General features: G+C 44.6%; 2 protein-coding genes across 3 annotated transcripts in view; one reads left to right on the forward strand and one right to left on the reverse strand.

Moving 5' to 3' along the window:
• NT5DC1 (5'-nucleotidase domain containing 1) overlaps positions 1-2,607 on the reverse strand; it is a 33,377-nt gene extending 30,770 nt beyond the window's left edge. The window contains exons 1-5 of one of the 2 annotated variants that reach the window (XM_078780508.1): positions 2,378-2,607; positions 2,115-2,200; positions 1,617-1,688; positions 837-946; positions 387-554 (exon numbers count right to left, since the gene is read on the reverse strand). In XM_078780508.1, coding sequence (XP_078636634.1) covers positions 387-554; positions 837-946; positions 1,617-1,688; positions 2,115-2,200; positions 2,378-2,473 — 532 coding nt within the window. In that variant the 5' untranslated portion in view covers positions 2,474-2,607. Of the gene's footprint in view, positions 1-386; positions 555-836; positions 947-1,616; positions 1,689-1,781; positions 1,905-2,114; positions 2,201-2,377 lie in introns of those variants that run through there. The other variant, XM_078780510.1, reaches the window with a different exon arrangement.
• A 1,171-nt stretch (positions 2,608-3,778) lies between these two features.
• LOC137431415 (3-mercaptopyruvate sulfurtransferase) lies at positions 3,779-24,121 on the forward strand. The gene is made up of 4 exons (XM_068122715.2): positions 3,779-4,301; positions 9,367-9,533; positions 20,694-20,866; positions 23,381-24,121. Exons 1-4 carry the CDS (start codon positions 4,020-4,022, stop codon positions 23,665-23,667), a joined length of 909 nt encoding a protein of 302 aa, XP_067978816.2. The 5' UTR covers positions 3,779-4,019; the 3' UTR covers positions 23,668-24,121.
• The last annotated feature ends 89 nt before the right edge of the window (positions 24,122-24,210 follow it).

The raw sequence follows: 24,210 nt of genomic DNA on the forward strand, positions 1-24,210 counted from the left end.
ATCAGAGTCGAGGGTTGACAGAAACTTTTCCACCTTGTCAGGAGGAAAGGACAGAGTCCAGGAGCAGCTGGGTATGGTGGGTACAGAGAGGGATGGGTTTGGGACACAAGATTTAGAGGCAAACACAGAGTTGAGGCATTCAGCTTTTTCACGTGCGGAGTCAGCCGTGTGGCCGTTTGAGGTGAGGGAGGGGATGGAGGGGGAACAAACACCAGAAACAGATTTGACCAGACGCCACCAGGATTTGGAAGAGGGAGACAAAGAAGAGGGAGACTTAAAACCCTTCATGTCTTCTACAACCAGGTGTTTATCTCAGCAGCAACCAGGGCACACACCTATAAACATAAACAGTCAAGCAGTCAGTGACATGGAAACCTTTTTCACACCTTTAAAAGAACGGGGATTGTAGTTTTGCTCCACAGCTGCAATCACATCTTTCCAGAAAGTGTAGGTCTTTGTGTCGCTGGCCCCTGCCTTGTCCATCAAATCGACAATCCGAGCGCACAGCAAAGCGCCGGATTGTTCCACAAAGTTGTCAAAGAAATGGCATTGTGCTGCAAGGTGGGAAAAGTGAAGTCCAGCCCAATTATACCAACACATGTACTCGGACAACTCGACGAGCGCCACAAGCACCCGTGTCGCTTTGGGCAGAAATAATAAATGTACAGTACTGCATTTTACAAGCCCTTACCTCGAGATAAGTTACAAACACACATTTTCGCCAAAACCTTAAAACGTATACATCTCCAATTTCAGTGAATGTTGGTAAAACGTAGGTTAGAGTCATTTCGGATTTCTAAATAAAGACCGAGCCAATCCTGCGAGATAATACTTACGAGGAGAGACGAGGGATTTTGAGAAGGACTCGAAGTGTTTCCATCGCATTTCCGGCCCATATTGTTCTATTATGTCGGCGCGAGACATTGCCCGAGTGCCGTGGCTGGCCCTGCAGTCCAACAAGGAAAACAAAGGTTTTTCTGTTTCTGGACGTTTGCAAAAGAGTTGGTGTTGAAGAGATGACTGCAAACAAAAAAATTTAACTATCAATTTATTCCATGTAGGAACTGACAGGATGGCCTAAAGGTAGACACGCTCGAGCATGGGTTTGATTCCTGACCCAGCTATAAACTCAGTCTGTTGTTTCACTGGCAGGGCGATTCATCAATGTACGCCATCCCTCGGATGGATGATCAATTAGGCGTTCCGTCTGCCAGCATTCATTGGTGGACGTTAAAGATCCCATGGTGTCCCTCACAAAGAGTAGATGAGCTATTGCCGGCACCATAGCCAAATTATAAATTGCTGTCCGAACGAGTCATACGTCAGGCCTGGCCAGCCAGTTCATGAAGTATCAAGCCAATCTTGCCCTGGTTGAAACCACAAGAAAAGGTGGGTAAATAATTGTCGTTTAACAGAAGAAGAAGATTTTCCTTCTATGTGGATAGTGTCTTTTTTTTTTCAATTTCTGATCAATAAAAAAATTAACCCTCAACATTTTAACCTTTTGTCACAGCACTATGAGCCAAGTGCTCAGATGGGAACACCAAGCAGACCAATCCAGAATGCCAAACAGATGACCAAAAACTCTCTAAAAACCAAAGTATCCAAAAACTTACCGAAGTATTCGACCCTCCTTGTCCAACTTTAGCAAATTTCCTTGTAGGCATTCCAGAATCAAGCCGCGCATGCTGTCGGAGACAATACTCGGTCACCAACACATCATGAACTCCATATCCTAAATAACTCAAAACATTGCACAGCATGAGCCGGCGCACACGTACTATCGGGTGCACGCGGAGGCCATCTCCATCAATAAATCAATCTACAATTTGCACGAATTGACATCAAAGATCCAACGTTGCCTCGGTTTAGCGCAAGTCGTTTTCTGTGTGTGTTCCAAAACACCACCTACAAATCAGTGTCACTTCCTTAATTTATCCTCCAGGAGCGTCAATCAAACCCAAACCATCGGCGCGGAAAAATGGTGGGACCAAGACGTGGGGTAGGGGGCTTCATCCTCCCACGTGGTACACTCCAGTGCAAACCCCTCCCCTCTGAGGCATATATTAATATAATGAATAAATGCCAAAAATTAACACCAAGGAGAGCGGTACCTGAATTCATGGTCATAAGACGTCAGGAGTTCTTCAGAATATCCTTTTTCTTCCACAAGAAACTTGGCATAGCTGTTATAGACGAGCTGGAAGAAGTGAATTTGCAAATATAACAACTAAACGAATACTAAATATCAAAAGGCTCAAAATAAATGACTTACAACTCAAAGCAGAGACCTTGTTCAAAGACGAGAGAAAAAAAACATGAATGCTTTCAGATGCGATTAAACAATGTCAATAACAAACTTTTCGAACCGATGTACCTCAGACGTTTCCTTCAGATGATATCGGCAAAGTGTGTGGTCCATGTCAAGACCAACCACGTCATAGTCCTCAAGACTGAAATAGTCCAACATCATGTAATTCTCAATTTTGTAACTTTCCCTTCCCTCGCTGGTTTATTTGACGCTGGTTTCAAACGACTGAATTGAAACAACTCCCACCTGTAATCGACTTCCTGAATGAGCATCAACAACAACAACAACAATTATTCATCACGACGCCAAGAAACATCCGGGAGTGTCAGTGAGTTGATTATCAATCGAATAACTGAATATAATGTATAATTAAATTATCAATACAGTACATTAATTAATGATATTAAATAGTATTGAAAATCGAAGTTCTTCGTCGATGGAATAAAGTATTGGAGGGAACCATTCGAACCAAAAATCACGATAATACACCTCAAAGCTATCGCCTCGATTGCGTTGTTCGCGGTCTTGCTTTATCTATTTCCTGCACTATTAAAGGGTATCTTTCATTACTTTACTGCTGGGGACCTATAGCCGGACAATGGAGTGTGTTCAATTCTCTGTGGTAAATTATTCAGCAAAAATGTTGGAGTGCTGTATAAATGGAGGAATGGAATTGCTGGAATGAATGTTGGAATGCAATGAATGCTTGCTTAAGTGCTTAAGCTACTTGCTAGAGCTTGCCAAGCTAACCGTTCCTTAGCAACAGTTTTGAATGGAGTGTTTACTTACACTTGGCGAACACTCTACAAGAAACTTGGTAACTGAACCCACCCCACTGCCCAGGTGTCGGTGACGTCAGCTAGGTAGGTGCGTTGGAGCCATCCAAGGTGCATTTGTACTGAATTTCCTTGGGTGTTATTGTCATTGTTGCATTTGTTGAGATTAAATTTTGGAACCATTTGTGAGACTTTGACTGAAACGACATTTAGGTCAATTTGCAACATGTCACAGTCATCTTGGCAAGAGACTCCACAGTAGATTTTCTTGTCATCACATCAGCAAACATTTTCACAGAAGATTTCACTGTACTAGGTATAGGTTGTTGACATATACGAGTAAATATGGGAGGAATAGGATGGGTCCGACGTCGGAGTCCGATGAGTATTCAGTATTCTATTCTTTCAACCAAAGTTCCTTCCTCCTTCATGGCTCTTCATGACACCACGCCTACTTTATGACTCCAAGTCCAAGTGGAGATCACCACGCCGACTTTATGACTCCGTGTGGAGATCACCACGCCTCCTTTATGATTCCGTGTGGAGATCACCACGCCTCCTTCATGTCTCTGTGTGGAGATCACCACGCCTCCTTTATGTCTCTGTGTGATCACCACGCCTTCTTTATGATTCCATGTGATCACCACGCCTCCTTCTGGACTTTGTATGGAGATAACCACGCCTCCTTTTTGGCTCCAATGTTGTCAGGTTGACCGGATATCTTTATTTATAACCGGATATGTAAAACCATTGGTCAAACTAAAACTCCGTCTCTCATTCCCAAAAGATTGTGTGGACGATGAACAAGAAAAAAAAATATCAGCACCAGCGTTAACGCCCCGCCCGGCGGTCGATCTCTCGGTATTCTTTCGTGCGTGCGCCGAGGTGTACCCCTTGCCAACTTCCGCGTCCGTGGGCTCCTCAAAGTCGGAATGGCTGCGACCGTGCGTGCCTTAGTAAACGGTGCCTGGTTAGCCGAACGCCTGGCTGTGGCCAAGACCGCCGGGCAACCTCTATCGGGTGCGCAGCTCCGCTTAATCGACACCTCTTGGTATCTCCCAAAAACAGGGCGCAATGGTCGGAACGAGTACCGCCAGCAACACATTCCCGGAGCGTGGTTTTTCGACCTGGACGTGGCGAGTTCGCCCGACTCGGAGTTCGACCATATGCTGCCCAGCGCGGGGCACTTCACACAGTATGCTTCCCAACTCGGGGTATGACCATATACATCGGGGTATGGCCATATACATCTGGGTATGACCATATACATCGGGGTATGGCCATATACATCGGGGTATGACCATATACATCGGGGTATGACCATATACATCGGGGTATGACCATATACATCGGGGTATGACCATATACATCGGGGTATGACCATATACATCGGGGTATGACCATATACATCGGGGTATGACCATATACATCGGGGTATGACCATATACATCGGGGTATGACCATATACATCGGGGTATGACCATATACATCGGGGTATGACCATATACATCGGGGTATGGCCATATACATCGGGGTATGACCATATACATCGGGGTATGGCCATATACATCGGGGTATGACCATATACATCGGGGTATGACCATATACATGCTGCCCAGCACGGGGCACTTTTCACAATATGCTTCCCAACTCAGGGTACGAAGTCCCTCCATGCGCCCATCTCCAAGAGCAAATACCCCATTTAGTTGAATCGTTTCCTGGTGTGCATCACCATTAGCTGTTGTTTACACGTGCCGCTGATGCAGTGCCCCCTCGGTGTGTTCAAACTGGAATTTAGAATCCAGGGTGCCGGCGATAACTCTCCTATTCCTTTAATGGAAAAGGTCAACGCATCATCAAAGCTATCCTGCCATCCCTCTGTCTTTTACAAGTTTTTTTTATATCTCCTTTCACCCCTCCATGGCGGTTAGCGTACCTCGCTCAACATTCTGTCGATTTAATGCATTGTCCTACCTCTGTACCGACAAAGATGAACACCAGTCTTCACCAGCACGACTAGTTCTTCATTCTTCATTTCACCTTGCTTTCAGATTGTGGTTCAATCTTGCCCAGTTGTAAACTGTTACCTGGTATTTCGCATGCAGGGCAAGGCATCAATGTGTGTGACTCCCGCAGATGGACGTTAAACTGCAGGGTTGACGCTCAGCATCAGCTGGAAGATGTGAAAGATCCCACGTTGCTTTTCAATCAATAGTAGGCAAGTTGTTGGGACACTGGATTCCAAATTCCTGTCCGAGCTAGCACTAAAACACTAAAAACTAGAACGGCACTCAGTAGAGAGCATACCTCCGCTTGGTTGGCCATATCACTCAATGGTGAAGAATCAAAATTTCGTCAAAAATTAAATAATTCTCATATCGGAATCCATTTTCAGATCTTCACCAAAATCGAATCGATTCTTCCTTGTCACACACACAACCGGTCCACCAAGTTTCGTCCAAATCCATCCATACGTTTTTGAGATATCCCGCAATGTATAGTTTTTGGCCCTATCTCCCAATGGTGAAGAATCACTTAAGAAATTAAATAATTCTCATATCCGAATCCATATTCAGATCTTTACCAAAATCAAATCTGTTTGTGCTTGTCAGACACCCAACCGATCCACCAAGTTTCGTCCAAATCCGTCCATAGGTTTTTGAGATATCCCGCAATGTATAGTTTTTGGCCCTATCTCCCAATGGTGAAGAATCACTTAAGAAATTAAATAATTCTCATATCCGAATCCATATTCAGATCTTTACCAAAATCAAATATATTTGTGCTTGTCAGACACCCAACCGGTCCACCAAGTTTCGTCCAAATCCGTCCACAACTTTGAGATATCTTGCTATGTATCGTTTTTGGCCCAATCACTCAATGGTGAAGAATCACTTAAGAAATTAAATAATTCTCATATCCGAATCCATATTCAGATCTTTACCAAAATCAAATCTGTTTGTGCTTGTCAGACACACAACCGGTCCACCAAGTTTCGTCCAAATCCATCCATACATTTTTGAGATATCCCGCAATGTATAGTTTTTGGCCCTATCTCCCAATGGTGAAGAATCACTTAAGAAATTAAATAATTCTCATATCCGAATCCATATTCAGATCTTTACCAAAATCAAATCTGTTTGTCCTTGTCAGACACCCAACCGGTCCACCAAGTTTCGTCCAAATCCGTCCACAACTTTTTGTTATATCCTGCGATGTATCGTTTTTGGCCCTATCTCCCAATGGTTAAGAATCACTTAAAAAATTCTAGTAGCCGGATCCGAATCCGGATCTTCACCAAAATCTAAGCATTTCGTCCTTGTGATATACGCTACATCTCTGCAAAATTTGGTGCGAATCCGGCGACAACTTTTTGAGATATTTTGTTCACAAACAAACAGACAGACAGGGGTGAAACATAACCTCCATCCACCTTTGGTGGCGGATGTAACAAATGGAACAAGAAAGATCAGAAATTGCAGACCCCCGCCAGGACATGTTTTAGTGGTTGTTAAGGTTTTTGTGTTAAAATAAATATGGTGGCCGAACCACATAACCAATGACGTCATCATTTTTTTTTCTCCACCAATTTATCCCTAGATGACGCTCAAGAAATTTCATCTTGATCGGATGACGTTTTGTATTTGTCGAATTATGAGTCGTATTGGAGGCACCTATGACACCGTCATTAACATATGTTATTCCCCATGGGGAGTTCTTTACAATGAGCCATGTCTCAATTTTTTCTACTAGGGCATGCCCGTACTATATCTATATCTAAAATTATATCCCCCCCCTCTATTTACATGAAATGGTTTGGTCCAAAGCGAACGGCTTGCGAGTACGGTGACAATCCCCCCCCCCTCTATTTACATGAAATGGTTTGGTCCAAAGCGAACGGCTTGCGGAGTTTGGTAAAGAAATCGCCATAGCGTGCCCAAACGCGCAGGAAAGCGAAAGAATCGCAAATTAGTTTTTATTAGTTTTAAAACATAGTTTAACGCCAACATAGCGCCAACATAGTTGTGAAATAAATGAATACGCTCTCAAATGTGCCGTCCGAGGCAGAGTCTGTTCGCCACGTTCGGCACACGTGATAGCTCGCTGCTCTCTGATTGGTTGAATCGTTTTTTGGACATAGCTCGGTAACTACTTGTCCGATTAATTTCAAACCTTGAAAAGGCACATCCTCGGGTCCCCAGCAATATACCTGGCAAGTTGCAAGTATATCGGACCCGTTGTTGTCGAGAAACAGCGGTCACAGACAAACAAACAAACACACACACAGACACACAGACACACACACACACACACACACACAGAGATTACTGGAATTATAGATAGATGCAGCGCTTTCGGAGATATAGAGGTGCAAAGTTTTTCGTTTTTTCCAAGATGGCAGCCAAACCACGTAACCTATGACGTCATAATTATCATAAAAAATATATATACAAGTGGAGTTGCACCTCTGGTGAAAATTTCCTGTCAATCGGACCAACGGTTGCAGACAAAATCATATTTATTCTGTGCGGGACAAACACAGACAGACAGACAAACAAACGGACTGAAATGCAATACCCTCTCCACTGGCGAGGGTAACTAGAATGGGCACTCGGTAGAGCACGTACCTCTCTCTGCCAGGCTGGAAAGTTTACGTTTTGTATCCCACTGATAGGCTAGATGTAGATTTCGACCTCAAATCAACTTGGTTTAATCATCTACCCATCTCACCCACCAGGTTTTGTCCTAACCCGTCCATAACTTTTTGAAATACCTTGCTATATATCTTTTTGGCTCTATTTTCAATAATTGTGAAGTCCATTCAATCGAATCTTCACCAAATTCGAATCAATTCGTCCTTGCACACACGGCACACCCATCCTATCCACTAAGTTTCATCTGAATTTGTCTACCTTCGGTGGCGGAGGTATTAAAAATTTTTTTAAATAGTCTCTTGTCTGATGCAAAAGCAATGACAAGCACATTTATCTTTGTTCATGCCTCCGCCCTCGAAGGTGGCCAGAGCCATTCTGTTTTTGGGTTGTCCATCTGTCCATACGTCCGTATGGGCTAAACCTCGATTTTCTCAGCAACCACATCCGATTGGGACGAAACTTTCAGGGTAGCAGTGACACCCATGCAGAATGTTTTTATGATAATTGTGACGTCATAGCTCATGTGGTATGCCAGCCATCTTGAATTAAACGCAAATAATTAAACAATTATTTCTCGGAAACCGCTGATTGGAAAAATTTGAAACTTGGCACATTGTCAAGTACTCCCAATAGGGAACAAATCATAATATTGATGACATCATAGGTGAAGCAGTATACCAGCCAAAATTGTTTTAATATACCTCATCCTAAAAATCTGAAATTGCATGCACATGATCTATGACCCATTTGTATTGAAATATAAAATTTATAACATGGTTTGGCAGCCATATTGGCTTTATCCTAAAACCTTAAAAAAACATATTTTCCCAAACCACCAAATCAATTGACTCAAAACTTTATGTGTGTCGTTGACTAAGCATGGCGATTAAAAGATGATCACAGAAACATCTTTGGTCACATGGTGTGGCAGCCATATTGTATTAAAGGAAATATTAGATAATTATATCTGAAAACGCTTACCCTATCAATGCAAAATTTTGCAAATATCATCTAATGCTATTGTTGCATATAATTTGAAAATGATGATGTCGTAGGTCACGTGGTTTGGCAGCTATCTTGGATAGAAAAACGAACCTTATCCGATCAACAGGAAACTTCACAAAAGGGGTCCCTTGCCCATACATATGCAAAGTGTACATTTTTAAGGTCATATGTCATGTGGTATGGCAGCCATATTAGCTTGAACGTCGATATTTTTAAAAAAATCCCTTTTCTGAAACCGCTTCACCGATCGATGTGGAACCTGTCATGGCTGGTGAAAATGTGATACTTGAAAACTGCTGAAGGGATTTTAATCAAACTTGTTTATTTTTAGGACAATGAACGAGGACATGTACCCGTTGTGGGACTATGCGGAGACATATTGGTGATACAATCACATTGCTCTAGTTTCATACGCTTTTAATAAACCTGCTGTAGAAAGTAAATTGCAAAGCAGCCAAACCACATTGATATGCATGCCAATGCATACACTGATCATATTGTCAGTATTCTACAAAACAGACAGACTCTGGAGAAAAGAATATCCAAATGGTACATCAAGATCACGTTGTCTTATTGTGTGCACCTACATTAAAATTTATTCTGCGTGTCGTGTGTACAGATTGGAGGAGATACTCATGTAGTGGTGTACGATGGTAGTACTTTTGGACAGTATTCTGCGCCACGTGTTTGGTGGATGTTTCGCGTCTTTGGCCACAACCGTGTTTCCGTACTGGATGGAGGCCTGGCTGCGTGGACGGCTCAGGGATTCGCCGTTGAAAGTGGACAGTAAGGAATCTATTTTGTTGGGGACCAACAGTTGGTTAAATGGGCTTATGTGTGTTACTAAGAGCTCATAGGAATATAAATTTTGACTTAAAGCGTGCTGAAGAACTGGCATTTGTGAAATTTGGCCTGAAATTAAAGTGTTCGTGGCATTTCGTGGGGCTAAGAGCTATACATTTTTATGTTGTCGCAGTCCATCATCTATTGGAGGCAGACAAAAGGTATTACATAGTTTGATGAAGGCCTGTCCACATGAGCACAGAGATGTTCTTCTGTCCTTGGCTATAACAATCATAAAGACTTAAATGCTGCATTAATTGACATCATACACTGAAAGCCTGGCAGGGTTTTGCCCTTCTATAAAAAAGTGTGTGTGTGTGTGTGTGTGTGTGTGTGTGTGTGTGTGTGTGTGTGTGTGTGTGTGTGTGTGTGTGTGTGTGTGTGTGTGTGTGTGTGTGTGTGTGTATTGTCGTGCGAAGCCTCCGGTTAATACCAGAGGCTCGCGGATGAACCGAAAACGGCTTTAATTGAGGCGACGGCCAAACACGGATTTTACACGCGTCCCAAATATCAGCACAGTCGCCCCCGCAACCAGTTGAAGGCTGTGTCCTGCTACCATGTCAATTTTATCACAGCCTCCAACACTTTGGTCTACACACCTGGATCAATAATGGTGTCACTGTGCAGTGACCCCCATGACATTTCAAAATCCACCCTTAAATTTACATCTAACTCTCCAATTACCCATGCCAAACATTTTTCACATTTTGCTAAACTCACCAAAGAAAGATGCTTTGCCATACACATGCCAGCCGAGCATGGCCCATATGCTCGGCTCGTTACAAATTCCCATTCACATCCCCGTGGCTCTCTTCCCAAACCGAGAGTCCACAAATCATAACGGAACATCTGTGGAAGGTCACTCTCGCACCATCACGTTCCACAGATGCCCCAATGGTTGTCCAGCAGGCTATGTCCATCCCTGTCCATTCGGTTTGACCCACGTCCATAGACCAGCACGGCATGGCAGGTCACCACATGCTGGCTGTCCCAGAGTCTCAGAGAGAGGGTGTCAGGCCACATGCCCGGGTGGTCACTACATCAGGCCCAAGTTTGCCGTCCGTGGTGCCACCACCAAAGCGCGACCCACAACACCTCCCCCTAGTGGTCCTCAATATATGCCATCCCAGGCTTGAGAAACCACCTCTGACCCCTCCCCTCCCCCCCCCCCCCAGAAGTCTTAACCCCCACCAGGGTCCGGTGACCCTGCCGGCCCGAGCGACGCACCCGGACGGCGCCCCGACGGACAAGGGACGCCACACTCCACCAGACCCCCCGTGGGGCCGAGGTCGTACCATGCCACCCATGGCTGGACCCCACGTCCAAATCTCGCCAGCACAGCCCCCCAGCCGGCTGGCATACCAAAATTTCCAAAGGGGCAGCTTTTGCCTGAGGCCATCACCAATGACCTCTCCCGGTCCACATTCCACAGCCCGGGGACCGACTCCAACCATGGCCGTGCCAAATCACATTCCCATTTTAATTTTATTTTAAATTTCCTTTTAAAAAATTTGGCCCCAGGTGTCCAAAAACCGCAGCTGCAGGTAACAACCTCCTCAGGTTGTTCTGCCCCTCCCTGCAGCTGTTCCAAATTCCCTACAGGGACCAAATTTCCAGAGGCTCTATCTCCCGATCCTCCAATGTCCCAATCCAGCCCAGAGCCAACACACTCTCCCAACTGGTCATTCAATTTCGGAGCCTCTTGTACCCAATCATTGTGCACGGTGAGGGTCCCCTTGGTCACCACAGCCACCTCCTCAGACCGACTCACCTCATCCCCCAGGCTCCTTTGGGCCCGGTCAACCTTGTCTTCCATGGGACTGTCCCAGGTCTCCAGCCGCTGGGTCACATCATGCTCATCATCCACATCATTATCACAAATCATTTCTGGCCCCCACAGGTCTTGATCAATAAATACATGGTCCGGCTCCTTCACATGGACCCCCAATAACTCTACCCCCTGTTGCACCGCACAACTGCCCTCGTGCTGCAATGATTCCAATTCATCCCCCTGTTGGTGTGTTGTGGCATCCACCCGGTCCCGATAAACCTCCAGGCCACGATGTGGGCAACATTCCCTACTACAATTTTCACATTCAGTCTCCCCATCTACCTGTGGGCACTCCACATTCACCTGTGCGCATTCCCCATTCACCTCTTCATTTGCCATTCCCGGTGCAATTCCCAATTTGCCTTCCCCCCATTCCGATTCAAATTCTGCCACCGTTGGCTTCTCCTGTGCCCCATTGGCGCCAAATCTCCTCATTTCTCCGTTTAGTTCACTCCCCTGGGACTCCATTTTGTTATTCAATCCCTCAATTTTTCCGTCCAACCACTCACCCTGAGCATCCATTTTGTTTTTCATTTCTCCCACATCATTTTTCAATCCCCCAATTTTGTCATTCAATTCCCGAATTTCTGCATTGGTTCGCTCACTGCTCTCACTCTGAGTATTCATTGCCCTAAGCAATTGCTCCAACATCTGGTCGGTTGTCGGGGCCGTCCGAGCGGTGGGGGAAATTCCAACACTACCCTCTACCCCCACTACTTCCGACTCACTCCCAAGACTTCCCGCATCTTCCATTCTCCTTTCCTCCATATTGCTTACTTCTTCCATCCGTAAGAAGGAGTAGCTTCCCCGCGAGTCTTTTACAGGAATAAAATTTAACTTTTAACAATGCTCCGTCAGCGTCTCGCGCACCGATCGCCGATGGAAGTTTATCGCCTCTGACTAAAAGAATTTGCGTTCAAATTCTCCACACTCTGACACCAATTTTTTTTTTTTTTAGGGTTCAATCCCACTACTGACTACCAGTTGTCATGCGTAGCCTTCGGTTAATACCAGAGGCTCGCGGATGGACTGAAAACGGCTTTAATTGAGGCGACGGCCAAACACGGATTTTACTTTATGTCGCACGGGAGGAAGAAGGAAAGTGGAAGCTGCGCAAGCGCTTACCTTCAACGAACCCACGGCAGCTTCGAATCCTGCAGGGAAATTAATTCAACCGGGCACAGGTTTAACAGGGAATGGAAAATAATACAAGGGTTTATTAGAGTAAAAGGCAAGGACAGGAAAAGCACGCGCCGATAATAAAATGTCCTAATCGGGACGTCCCCACACACAGACTTCGGATACAGATGAGGGAATGCAAATTAATGAAAAGCAACATGGTCGTTATGTTCGTGTAAATGGGTAATGGCCTTATCTGGTCTTTTTTTATATTTTATTTTTATTTTTTTTGTATACAAGATCGAGGCTCGTGAAAGAGCGAACATTAATCACACAGAAAGACAAACCGACACATAAAACATATAACATCGGGAGCGGTAGACAAGATGGGGAGAGAGGGGGAAGGACACAAACACAACATTTGAGAGCAGGGACCGAGAGACATGGAGAGATCTGAGAGAGGGCGAGGGCTTTGGGGGGGGGGGGGCATGGGAAGGGGGCGGTGGGAGAGGTATAAAACATATGGACACTGCCAGGACTTCCAGGAAAGAAGTTGGAATTTCAAACAAGGTGGATCTGGGGTGAATTAGCGGGGGTAGAAAAGATCAAGGTTTTGGATGGGGGAAGATAAGAGATGGTGGTGAACAGCTGTTTTAAAGACCTGGAGGGAGGAGTGGGATTGAAGGGAGTGAGGGAGTTTGTTCCAGAGGCGGGAGAAAAGAGGAATGAAAGAGTGAAGGTGAGCAGAGAGCCGAGATTTCGGCAGTTTAACCATCAGAGGGTTGCTGGCAGATCTTGTGCGACCTGTAGGAATATTTGGGGGACAGAGCACAGAGAGAGCTGGGGGTGCAAGGCCGGAGAGGAGTCGGTAGAAGACAGAAAGACCACCTACCTGCCTGCGGTGAGTGAGTGAAAGGCCCTCAGAGATAGCTTCATCGCGGGAGATTCCAATAATTCTGAAAGCTTTGGTTTCAACAGCGTGAAGCCGAGCTAGGTGTGAGGCAGGAGCACCGGCCCATAGGGGAGAACAGTATTCCATTGAGCTGCGGATGAAAGCCTTGTATGTGGTGAGGAGCTCAGGTGTGCCGAGGAAGGACTTCGCACGACGGAGGATGCCCAGTCGGCGACTGGCTTTGGAGGCCAGCTTGGAAATGTGGTTTTCCCAAAAAAGATCATGGCAGATATTGAGACCCAAAATCTTGAGCGACAGAACTTCTTGGAGAGGATTGTTGAGAAAGTAGATGGGAGGGTTGTCCAGTCGATCTTTTCGGAGAGACATAGTAAGAGTGTGAGATTTGTCAGGATTGAAAGACATGTTCCACTTGTTTGACCAGTCTGTGATTTTGTCCAGGTCTTCAGAGAGTGAGGAGGCAGCAGACTGCCGATCTGAGGGAAGAGGAATGGAGCGGCAGAGAGTGGAGTCATCAGCAAAGAGATAGAGAGGATTTTCGAGAGAGTCAGAGAGATCATTGATGAAGACCAGAAAAAGCACGGGGCCCAGAACACTGCCTTGGGGAACTCCAGCCTGAACAGGAAGAGGAGATGAGAGAAACCCATTCAGGGCCACACGTTGACGACGACTAGAGAGGAAGTCCGCCAGCCATGCGTGGAGATTTCCATGGATACCAAAGGAGGAGAGTTTGGTGAGCAGAGCGGGGTGCCAGACCGTGTCGAAGGCACGTGATATGTCGAGGGAGACAGCTCTAATTTCCTGTTTGGCATTGAGGACCTCCATCCATTGTTGAGACAGCAGAAGCAGCATGTCCAGAGTAGAGTGACCAGGTCTGAAACCAAATTGATGATCAGAGATCAAGCCATTGGAGAAGAGGAAAGATTTCATATCCGAAGCAATGATGGATTCCATGACTTTGCTGATAATTGGGAGAAGGCTGATTGGTCTGTAGTTGCTAGGATCTGTTTTTGCACCTTTTTTGTGCAAAGCGGTGATGTTGGCTGATTTCCAAGCAGATGGCAGTTGACCTTGAGCAAAAGAGAGGGTGAAGAGAACAGAGAGAGGGTGAGATAGAGCAGCAGAGCAGGATTTTAGGACCCGTGGGCTGATGCCGTCGGGTCCAGTTGCAGAATCAGAGTCGAGGGTTGACAGAAACTTTTCCACCTTGTCAGGAGGAAAGGACACGGAGTCCAGGAGCAGCAGGGTACGACTGGGTATGGTGGGTACAGAGAGGGATGGGTTTGGGACACAAGATTTAGAGGCAAACACAGAGTTGAGGCATTCAGCTTTTTCACGTGCAGAGTCAGCTGTGTAGCCGTTTGAGGTAAGGGAGGGGATGGAGGGGGAACAAACACCAGAAACGGATTTGACCAGACGCCACCAGGATTTGGAAGAGGGAGACAGATAAGAGAGTTCGGTCTTGAGAACGGAGAGATATTGTTTCCTGGCTCTCCTGAGGGTGGACACACACTTGTTTCGGGCTTTGTGAAAGGAAATGAGATTTCCTTCCGTTGGATTTGCTTTCCAGGAGACGAAGGCAAGTTGTTTCTGGGCAACAGCCTCACCACAAGATTCCGTGTACCATGGATGGGAGGAAGGGTATGACAACTGAAGACGAGATGGGATAAATCTGTGCATGAGAGAGAGCAATTTACTTTGGAAGAATTCCCAGGATGAGTTGATGTCAGAGGTGGTAGAGATGGGAGACCAGTCCAGATGATTGATGGCTGCTTGAAGACTGTGCCAGTTGGCCTGAGTGAAATGCCAGACTCGTCGACGCTGAGCAGGCTCCCTGAGGATGGTCAGAGAGATGTCCACTTTAACAAGGACATGATCAGATGATCCGATCGGAGCAGAAGAAGAGCAGCAGACATTTTCAGGGAAGTTAGTCATAACCAAGTCCAGAAGAGAAGATGTTCCGTTGACTGAGATCCGGGTCGGGAAATTGACAGATTGTGTCAGTCCCAGTGAGTCGCAGAAGTCCTTTGCTGAGGAGCCATGGCTGGTGAGAGAGGTACCCACACCCAGCCAACTGGCATGATGACAGTTGAAATCACCACATATGAGGAAGAGAGAGTTGGGATGAGTAGATAGAAGTTGGTCCATATCATCAGACAGCGAGATGTAGATGGAGTCATCACTGTTTGGTGGACGGTACAACACACATATGAACAAGAGGTGGGAGCGAAGGGGAAGCCGTAGCCAGAGGTGTTCCTGGGGGTGAGGTGGAGAGAGTGCAGTGCAGGGCGAGTGAGGAAGAGAGTTTTTGATAAAGATAGCAACCCCGCCTCCAGGACGAGGCTCAGGTCTATCATACCGGAGGAGGGAGTAGCCCGGGAGAGATACTATGGAATCAGAGACATCATAAAGGAGGAAAGTTTCTGTTAAGCAGATCACGTCTGGTTTGACAGAAGCAACCTGTATGGAGAGATCAGTTAAGTTTGAACGAAGGCCCCGGATGTTTGAGGTCCATACCGTTAATGAAGAGGAAGGGGGAGCATCAGATACAGAACAGGGGGGAGGAGGGGTAGGGTAAGATGTGGAAGAGGTGGAAGAGGTAGGGAGAGCTGTTGAAGGTGTGTCAGAGATTTCAGAATAGCTCGGAGAAAGGGAAGGATGGGGCGGACAAAAGGTTTGATGGTGATTGGGTGAGCCACAATGAGGTGTTATTTGAGGAGGGGGAAGAGCTAGGCAGAAGGTTGGGGGAGATGGAGGTGAGAGTTTGAAGGGGGAAGAAGCGGGGAGGACACTTTGAGGAGGGGGAGTGAGAGGGGGGAAATTGAGAAGCAATGAGGGTGGGGAGATTTGAAGGGGAGGGGTGAGGGGGGAGTTTGGGAGGGAAGGGACAAGGGGAGGGATTTGAAAGGGATGGGATATGGGGGAGATTTGGAGGGGAGGGGTGAGGCAGGAGTCTAGGAGGGGAGGGGCGAGGGGGCGTCTTGGCGGGGAGGGGTGAGGGGTAGTTTAGGAGGGAGGGGGCAAGGGGGGAGATTTGAAAGGGATGGGTGATGGGGAAGATTTGGAGGGGAGGGGTGATGGGGAAGATTTGGAGGGGAGGGGTTATGGGGAAGATTTGGAGGGGAGGGGTGAGATTGGATTTTTGAAAGTGTACGATTTATGGGAAACGAACATTTATTGCAAAATGAGTTTCTTGTGACCTTCGAGTTAAAAATACGTTTAAGGACGCTGGATGGAGGATGGAGTGCAGGAGAGTTTAGGGAATGTAGAAAAAAGGCACTATAGGAGATGGATATTTTTTTTGGGATGAATTGATTTGGTGAGCAAGTCGAAAGCAGCCTTTTAAAGAAGAAGAAGAAAAAGGTGTTATAAAATATGACGGAATACATAACTTGAGGGGAAAGTGTAAACATTGAAGGTTAATGAGTGAAAACTATCTGGGGAAATGGGGGAGAAACACGTGGTCGAAGAACGAACGAACGAATACGAACGAATAAGAATGAAAAAACGAATGAGAACAGAGAAGGAAATGTTTTTTTTTTTTTTTTTTTTTTTTTTTGAGTTGAGATTTACACAAGGAAGTAGGCTATGGATGAAAAGAGTGGGAATACAGAGAACGAAAGTTATTGGATCACAAACGACGGACCGCTGAGAGAAAAACAAAGCCTCAAGGTTGTACAGTGCACACTGTACAAGGCCTCAAGACACGACACGAATTAACACGATTTTCAATACAGGTATGAAAGATTTGCACCGAAAAATCTTCGTCGGGACACAATATACGTACAACACCATAAATAAATACCGTTTTAACGAAAATACAAATGGGAACAATCACTTAACTTCGATTTCAAATCGTTCGCGACGCGGCAAAGGCCTTGCTCGCGACACGGCAAACAGACGATTCAACTTGGCCGTAACACGCGGCTCCAAACTCCGGCGCGGGACAATCCTTCGTCTGCCTCGCACGCCTCGCCAGGCCCGAGCCAACGCCCCCTCCGCTGCACACGAGGTCCCGCCCGCTCACAGCACCGAGCCTCGCTCCCGCACCAGCACCGCTCCAAGCACCACGCAGATGGCGAGCCAACGACCACCACTGCCTCCCAAGACCAAGAAGAAGACAAGAGCTTCGAGCACGTCGAGACAGCCAGAGAGCGCAAGGGCCAGAGCTGGATGTGCAACAACTCCGAACTGCTGGATCTCCACAAGTGCCAGAGCTGCAAGAGAGAAAATGTCGTTCGGCGCGCCCTTAAATAACCTTGCGGCCGTGACATCAGCCTTGGCGCGCTACCAACCAGCGACTTCCACCGAACCTTCCAGCTTCGCGCCTTTCACACTCGTTGGCTGGATGTTCACGCCTAGCGCGCTGACCAATCACATGACCTCCTGGGCATGGTTATAGCTCGTGCGTGTAGTGTGGGCATAGCACGTGCGTGTAGCGTGATCATAGCTCGTAGGTGCAGCTGGTCGCGGTCCATGCGGCGGCGCCCCGAGCCGGCCCCCCTTTGCCTGTTCGTCTTCCAAAATCATGTCAGGGAAGGGAATCATTTAGTGTTGCACTAAGAACCTAACTACGTGTCTAAATGGGTGCATTGCCAAAAGGGACAAAGGTTTGGCTACCAGGTGTGACATACAGGGGCGTTATTCTTTAATCCCTATTCTATTTAACACACGAACATCCTGGTATGTGCACAGGTATACATCTTAACCGACAAATCACCTAAACAGAACTTATTACAAGGTATATTCCTTACCGCGACAGACGAAGCATGCTATCTATTCAGATCTACCTGGCTCTACATATCACTACCCCACCTGACATAACAATACACACACACACACACACACACACACACACACATATATATATATATATATGTGTATAATTTATGATTATATAATTTTAATTATATAATTTTATTATATAATTTATATTATATAATTATATAATTTATAATTTATGAATACATATATGATTATATATATAATCAATATTTTCAAGTGTTTGTTACTCTTTCACGGCTGAACACAGTAGCACCTAGGGGCCCCAAACTTTGGGTGACGGCACTTCAGAATCTGGGTACGGTCACAAGCTACCACACATTGGCCTTGACATCCGTTTCTCTGGCCACCAAAGGCTGCCATAAAGTGAATTTTGGGATGTGGGGCCAGGCAGTACTGCCTGCCAGACCACAGGAAAAAGCTAACCACCATGGGGTAAATAACTTCAAAGCTTTTCAAAGTCCAACAAGTCCTGAAACCACCACCAGAAAAGCTTGTCTTGGCAGACAGTGCTGGGGTATCTGCCCTCCCCCACTGCCACTCTGACAGCGAGCCCATTATATATATATATATATATATATATATATATATATATATATATATATATATATATATATATATATATATATATATATATATATATATATACAGGGTGTCTCAAAATAGATGGAACCCATTAACATGATAATAATTTATTACTCAGACAAGAAACTCCAAAAAAGATTACATTTCCTGGAAGCTGATATGATAACAATTAAAAAACTGAAGATTTGAGGTCTCTAGCTCAAAGGATACATTTATTAGAGCACATGTTCCAAATGACCGCCTTTGCGCCTTAGACACACTTGAAGCCGACGAGCGAAGTTGTCAATCACCCTGACACACTCTTCCTTCCTGATGGCACGAATCTTCTGGGTGATGGCCACTTTCAGTTCAGAAATGGATTGAGGACGATTCTCATACACGTGGTCCTTCAAGAACCCCCAGAGATAAAAAAAAATCTGGGGGGTTCAGATCGGGTGAATGCGGAGACCACTCGGGTTCGCGGCGCCTGCTGATCAGCCGATCAGGGAATCGGTGGTCCAGCCACTCCATCGTGATGTTGGCTGTATGTGGAGTTGCCCCATCTTGTTGGAACCATTGCACATCTCGATTCACGCCACGACGTCTCCCAAGTCTCCTCCAGAACTTGTTGAGCACCACAATGTAACGCTCCTTTGTGACAGTGACTGCCTCCTCGTCTGCGTCTTCAAACCAAAACGGTCCGATTATGCCATGTTTTGAGATGGCCACCCAGGCCGTGCATTTCACAGAGTGCAAGGGCCTCTGAAGCACCTCGTCTGGGGCTTGTGTGCCCAGAACACATTGTTCTTGCTATTGACATGCCCACAGAGCAAGAAGTGTGCTTCGTCGCTGAACCAAACATCATCAAGAAAGTCAGGATCCTCTTCGATCTTGTTCTCGAACCACCGGCACATCACAACACGTTTTGCCATGTCAGCTGGTGTGAGTTTATGCTTGATCTGGATCTTGTATGGGTACAGCTGAAGATCTTTGATCAAGATTCTTTGCACTGACACACGTGAAAGACCCAGCTCTTGGCTACGTCTTCGGATGGACTTTTTCGGGCTCCTTCCGACAGAATGTCTCACCGCATTCACATTGTCAGGAGATCTTGCAGTCAGCTTCCTGCCAGAACTGGGTGTTTTTGCCTTCTTGTTGAGGTTTTTACTGATCCAGTGGCTTGAAATTTGTGTGTCCAACGAGAAATTTGGTTTTTCTGGGGATAGTTGTTGAAGTTGAACTTCCTGCGAAATTTTGCTTGCATTTTGCTTGCAATCATTTTGAATGATTTCGTCTCAAAATAAGTAGTGACGCAAAATATTTTTTCCTCCTTTGTCCAAGGCATTTTGATTGATTAATTATATTAGTTGTTATGGTCTCCTCTCTTCAAATCTGAAAAAAAAAGAACAAGAACATTAATATTGGCAGAATTATTAGCAGTGACATGGGTTCCATGTATTTTGAGGCACCCTGTATATATCTGTGAGAAATAGCAGAAATTCCACAATACGAGCAGGGTGCCTCATTTGCATTAAATAAATAATCGGCTGAAATTAAATAAGTCATGGACGTAGTTTCAAGACGGTCGATCTTTAATTTTCAGACAAGCTTTCGACCAACAGGTCTTCTTCTTAGTCCTCCTCGAGTTCAACGAAAGTGATTAGGCAGGTATTACCATGATTAAGGTATCTTATAAGGTTTAACATGAGCCACACCAAACTGGTTTGGAGACTGTGTGACCGAAGACTACCAAAAAAAATGTCGTTATCAAAAATATTTGATTAATTTCCTGTTACCCATCAGTATATATAACTATTTTATTAAATGTTTTTCTTTTATAATTTATATTTTAACATTCATGCCCATGCTGTCCATGCTTGTGCCTTTGCCAAGCCAGGGAGCCCCCAGTATTGACCACCCCGGAACAGCCGCCTTTCATAGCAGCACTGCAGCCTGACTATGTGTGGGACTATGAGCATGTTCGAAAAAAGTTGGGGCAGGATGACTTCTTGCTCATGGATGCTCGTAGCGAAGGTCGTTTCAAGGGAACAGAACCAGAACCTCGTGAAGGTAAGATGTAATATAATTAATGTGCACCCAAAACTAGAATAATTCAATGGTTTTTTTTCCTTAAGGTAAAAGTGAATAGTTTGCTGCATTCATGCTTTGATTGATCTGTTTGGTCTTTCTGAGCACAAATCTGATGACCTTGTTGTGTCAAGTTCTAAACCTGTATGCACTGTTGATCTATACAAATTCTGATCCTAATACCCTCTTCGTTGTTTTTTGAGACCAGGAGTCCACTTATGCATGTGAGGAATCTTTATTTATTTTTGTATTTATTTTTTTTCTCACATTCTCATAAACCTGTTCTCCAAAGTTGCCTGTTGACTTTTGTGAGAAGTTCCGATAGTTTTCCAAGATGCAGCTGAACCACAAGTTGTTTTGCCACTAAAATTGATCTAATTTCTACAGAAAATTAACACAATCTTCACAGTTGTTACTGAAACGGATGAAACTCATCAGCATCTATGAATAGAGGAATGAATACACATGCTGTGCTGCCTTGAATGTCACAAGCTGTCCTACCACTGTAAAAGTTTACTGACTTCAGGAACTCCACTTTAATTTGCCACTTCTGTCTTGGTCAAATTTGTTTAAATTATTCGACCGCAACACGTGCTTCTCTACACTCTTCACATGCAACTGAACCCTAACTACAACTACAACTACTACAATTTGCTGAACAAAACAGTAAAACATTCAAAACTGGAACGGCACTCAGTACAGCGCAGATCTCCACCAGGCTGATTAGTTCACATTTTGTATCCAACTGATATCCAACCAACTGATTTTGTATCCAACCTGTGCCTGGTTGTTCCTGGTGTGTACCCCGGTTTAGAATAGGTACACCGTATCCCTGCGCATCGTAAGAGGTGACTAAGGGTTGGCGTCAGGAAGGGCATCCGGCCATAAAAACATTGCCTCAAACAGGGAACCATGATTGTCATGGGGCCCGCAAGGCTAACCCCCACTCTAGCAGGGAAAATGGCCTTAAAACGATCATTCATTCATTCATTTTTTTTGATAGGCTGGATCTGGATTCGGACCTGAACCAAAATGTAATCACCTTGTTCTTGTCACCGAACCAACACCAAGTTTTGTCAAAACTCATCCACAATTCTTTGAGATATCATGCTATATATAGTTTTGGCCCCATTTTTCAATGGTGAAGAATCACTTTTAAAATTTACTTTAAAAATTTAACTTTAATTTGATGTGAAATCACCTGAGTTGAGCAATTATTTGACCTGTGCGTGCCCTTTCATGCACCCAAACAGAAGCAACCACATGCTCTTTGACACTGTAACAACTTGTGTTCTCCATGCCATCTAACTCCCGACTGACTCATGCATCAGTGAGTCAGTGACACCGTATACCACGGCCCGGGAGGGCAGAGAAAGGGAGATGCGAGAAATTTAGCAGGGGTAAAGCGACTTTCAGGCCACCTTGTCTATAATAAACGGATATCACAGTTACGTGAGATGAATGTGATGTTAAGAATATAGTTAGTGCATAGACAACAACAACAACAACTGTTGTTGTAGTTAGTGCATAGAAGGTGTGAAAATTGATGTATTAAGTTAATGAGGTCCCGGACATGCACCGTGGATGGCTTATATCCTGGACATGCAATGCGCTCTGGTTTGATGTCATGGATGCCATATACATAAAGCACAAACATGACTGCTTAAATGGCCTCCTGTGTCTGTGTATTTGTATATTCTGTAATTGATATGGCCATTACGATGTGGAGTAGGTAATGTGTCCTTGTTGCCATTTTCAGATACAATGAATGCAGACACATCTTCCTGCTGCATTCTTTTTTTTACCTATTGGTAGTTTTGCTACGACCCATTTAATGGTACCTCTTGGTTTTACCCTCCAACCTTATTCAAACTGAACTATATCTAAAGAACGTAGCATCCTACCTGGGTGAAACTTTGTCAAAGAATGTGATATTTTTAAAAAGAGTTTTTGAAGTTTTTGACTATAATCGGTTTTGCAAACATTTTGTTTATCTTTATAAAGAAGATCAGACTTTTTATGATAAATAAATCACACTTTCATTGAGAAAACTTCACTCTTCCAAATGCAAGATCCTTTTGAAGTTTTTATGTAGATCATTGCGATATTACTTTTATGATTCCAAGTTTTTATGTAGATCATTGCGATATTACTTTTATGATTCCAAGTTTTTATGTAGATCATTGCGATATTACTTTTATGATTCCAAGTTTTTATGTAGATCATTGCGATGTTACTTTAATGATTCCAAGTTTTTATGTAGATCATTGCGATATTACTCTTATGATTCCAAGTTTTTATGTAGATCATTGCGATGTTACTTTAATGATTCCAAGTTTTTATGTAGATCATTGCGATATTACTCTTATGATTCCAAGGACTATGAGGAACAAGATTGTATTTATCAATATAATGACCGAGTGTGCATTTCCACTTCCGTGTCACCTTCCCATAAACATCGCAAAGCTCTCCCTCATCACATTGTTCCCATATCAGGTTGTCCATCTGGCCATATCGCGGGTGCCATTTCCCTGCCATTCACCACAATGCTCGATCCACAATCAAAACTGCTGCGACAGACAGATGAGTTGGACAAAGTATTCTCTTCCCGTGGTCTGACTCGCGATACAGCACCTGTGGCCATGTGCGGTTCTGGAGTGACGGCATGCGTACTTATCCTTGCTGCACATTTGTGCGGCCGAGCTTTTCCTCCATTGTATGATGGATCCTGGGGAGAATGGGCCAGACGTGCTGGTCCAAAAATGATTGTCACAGAAAAATGAGGGTAGAACAGGGATCGCAGTATTAATCACATGTGTGATGATTGTTCTTTTTTTATTCCAATTGCAAAAGATTGTGTCGTTGCTGCTTTCATATTGAATATCGATAAAACCGAAACACATTTCTATGATTGCTTTGTATTAAAGAGTACGATCTGGTTGCCATAAAACATAGAAATTATTTAGGCTCGATCGGTGAAACTTTGGTGATGTTGATTTCCTTGTTTAAAATGTCATCTTCTTGAAAAATATAATTTCAACTTTTCTTTCAAAGTGTGAGAGGAACATTTTTAAAAAGCTGCAAATTGTGCCAATTTATGAGTCGGTAATTGGGCCACACTTGCTGTTCAAATAGACAGTATAAGCACCTTGCTTCCATTTGAGATTCATGATTTCTTTCCAAGTATTTTGAGTGTTTTCTGTGATGTAAAATAAATCAAAATGCTTACTTATTCAATCACTCTTGAGAAGTCTCTTTTTTTAACGGTCTTCATCTTTTTAAACTTTTTAAATTTTGCATCTTAGAATGTGGAGAAGGTTCTTCAA

This window comes from Myxine glutinosa, chromosome 1 (genome assembly GCF_964187855.1).
Source record: "Myxine glutinosa chromosome 1, kmMyxGlut1.1, whole genome shotgun sequence".
In the NCBI taxonomy this organism is placed as follows: Eukaryota; Metazoa; Chordata; class Myxini; order Myxiniformes; family Myxinidae; genus Myxine; species Myxine glutinosa.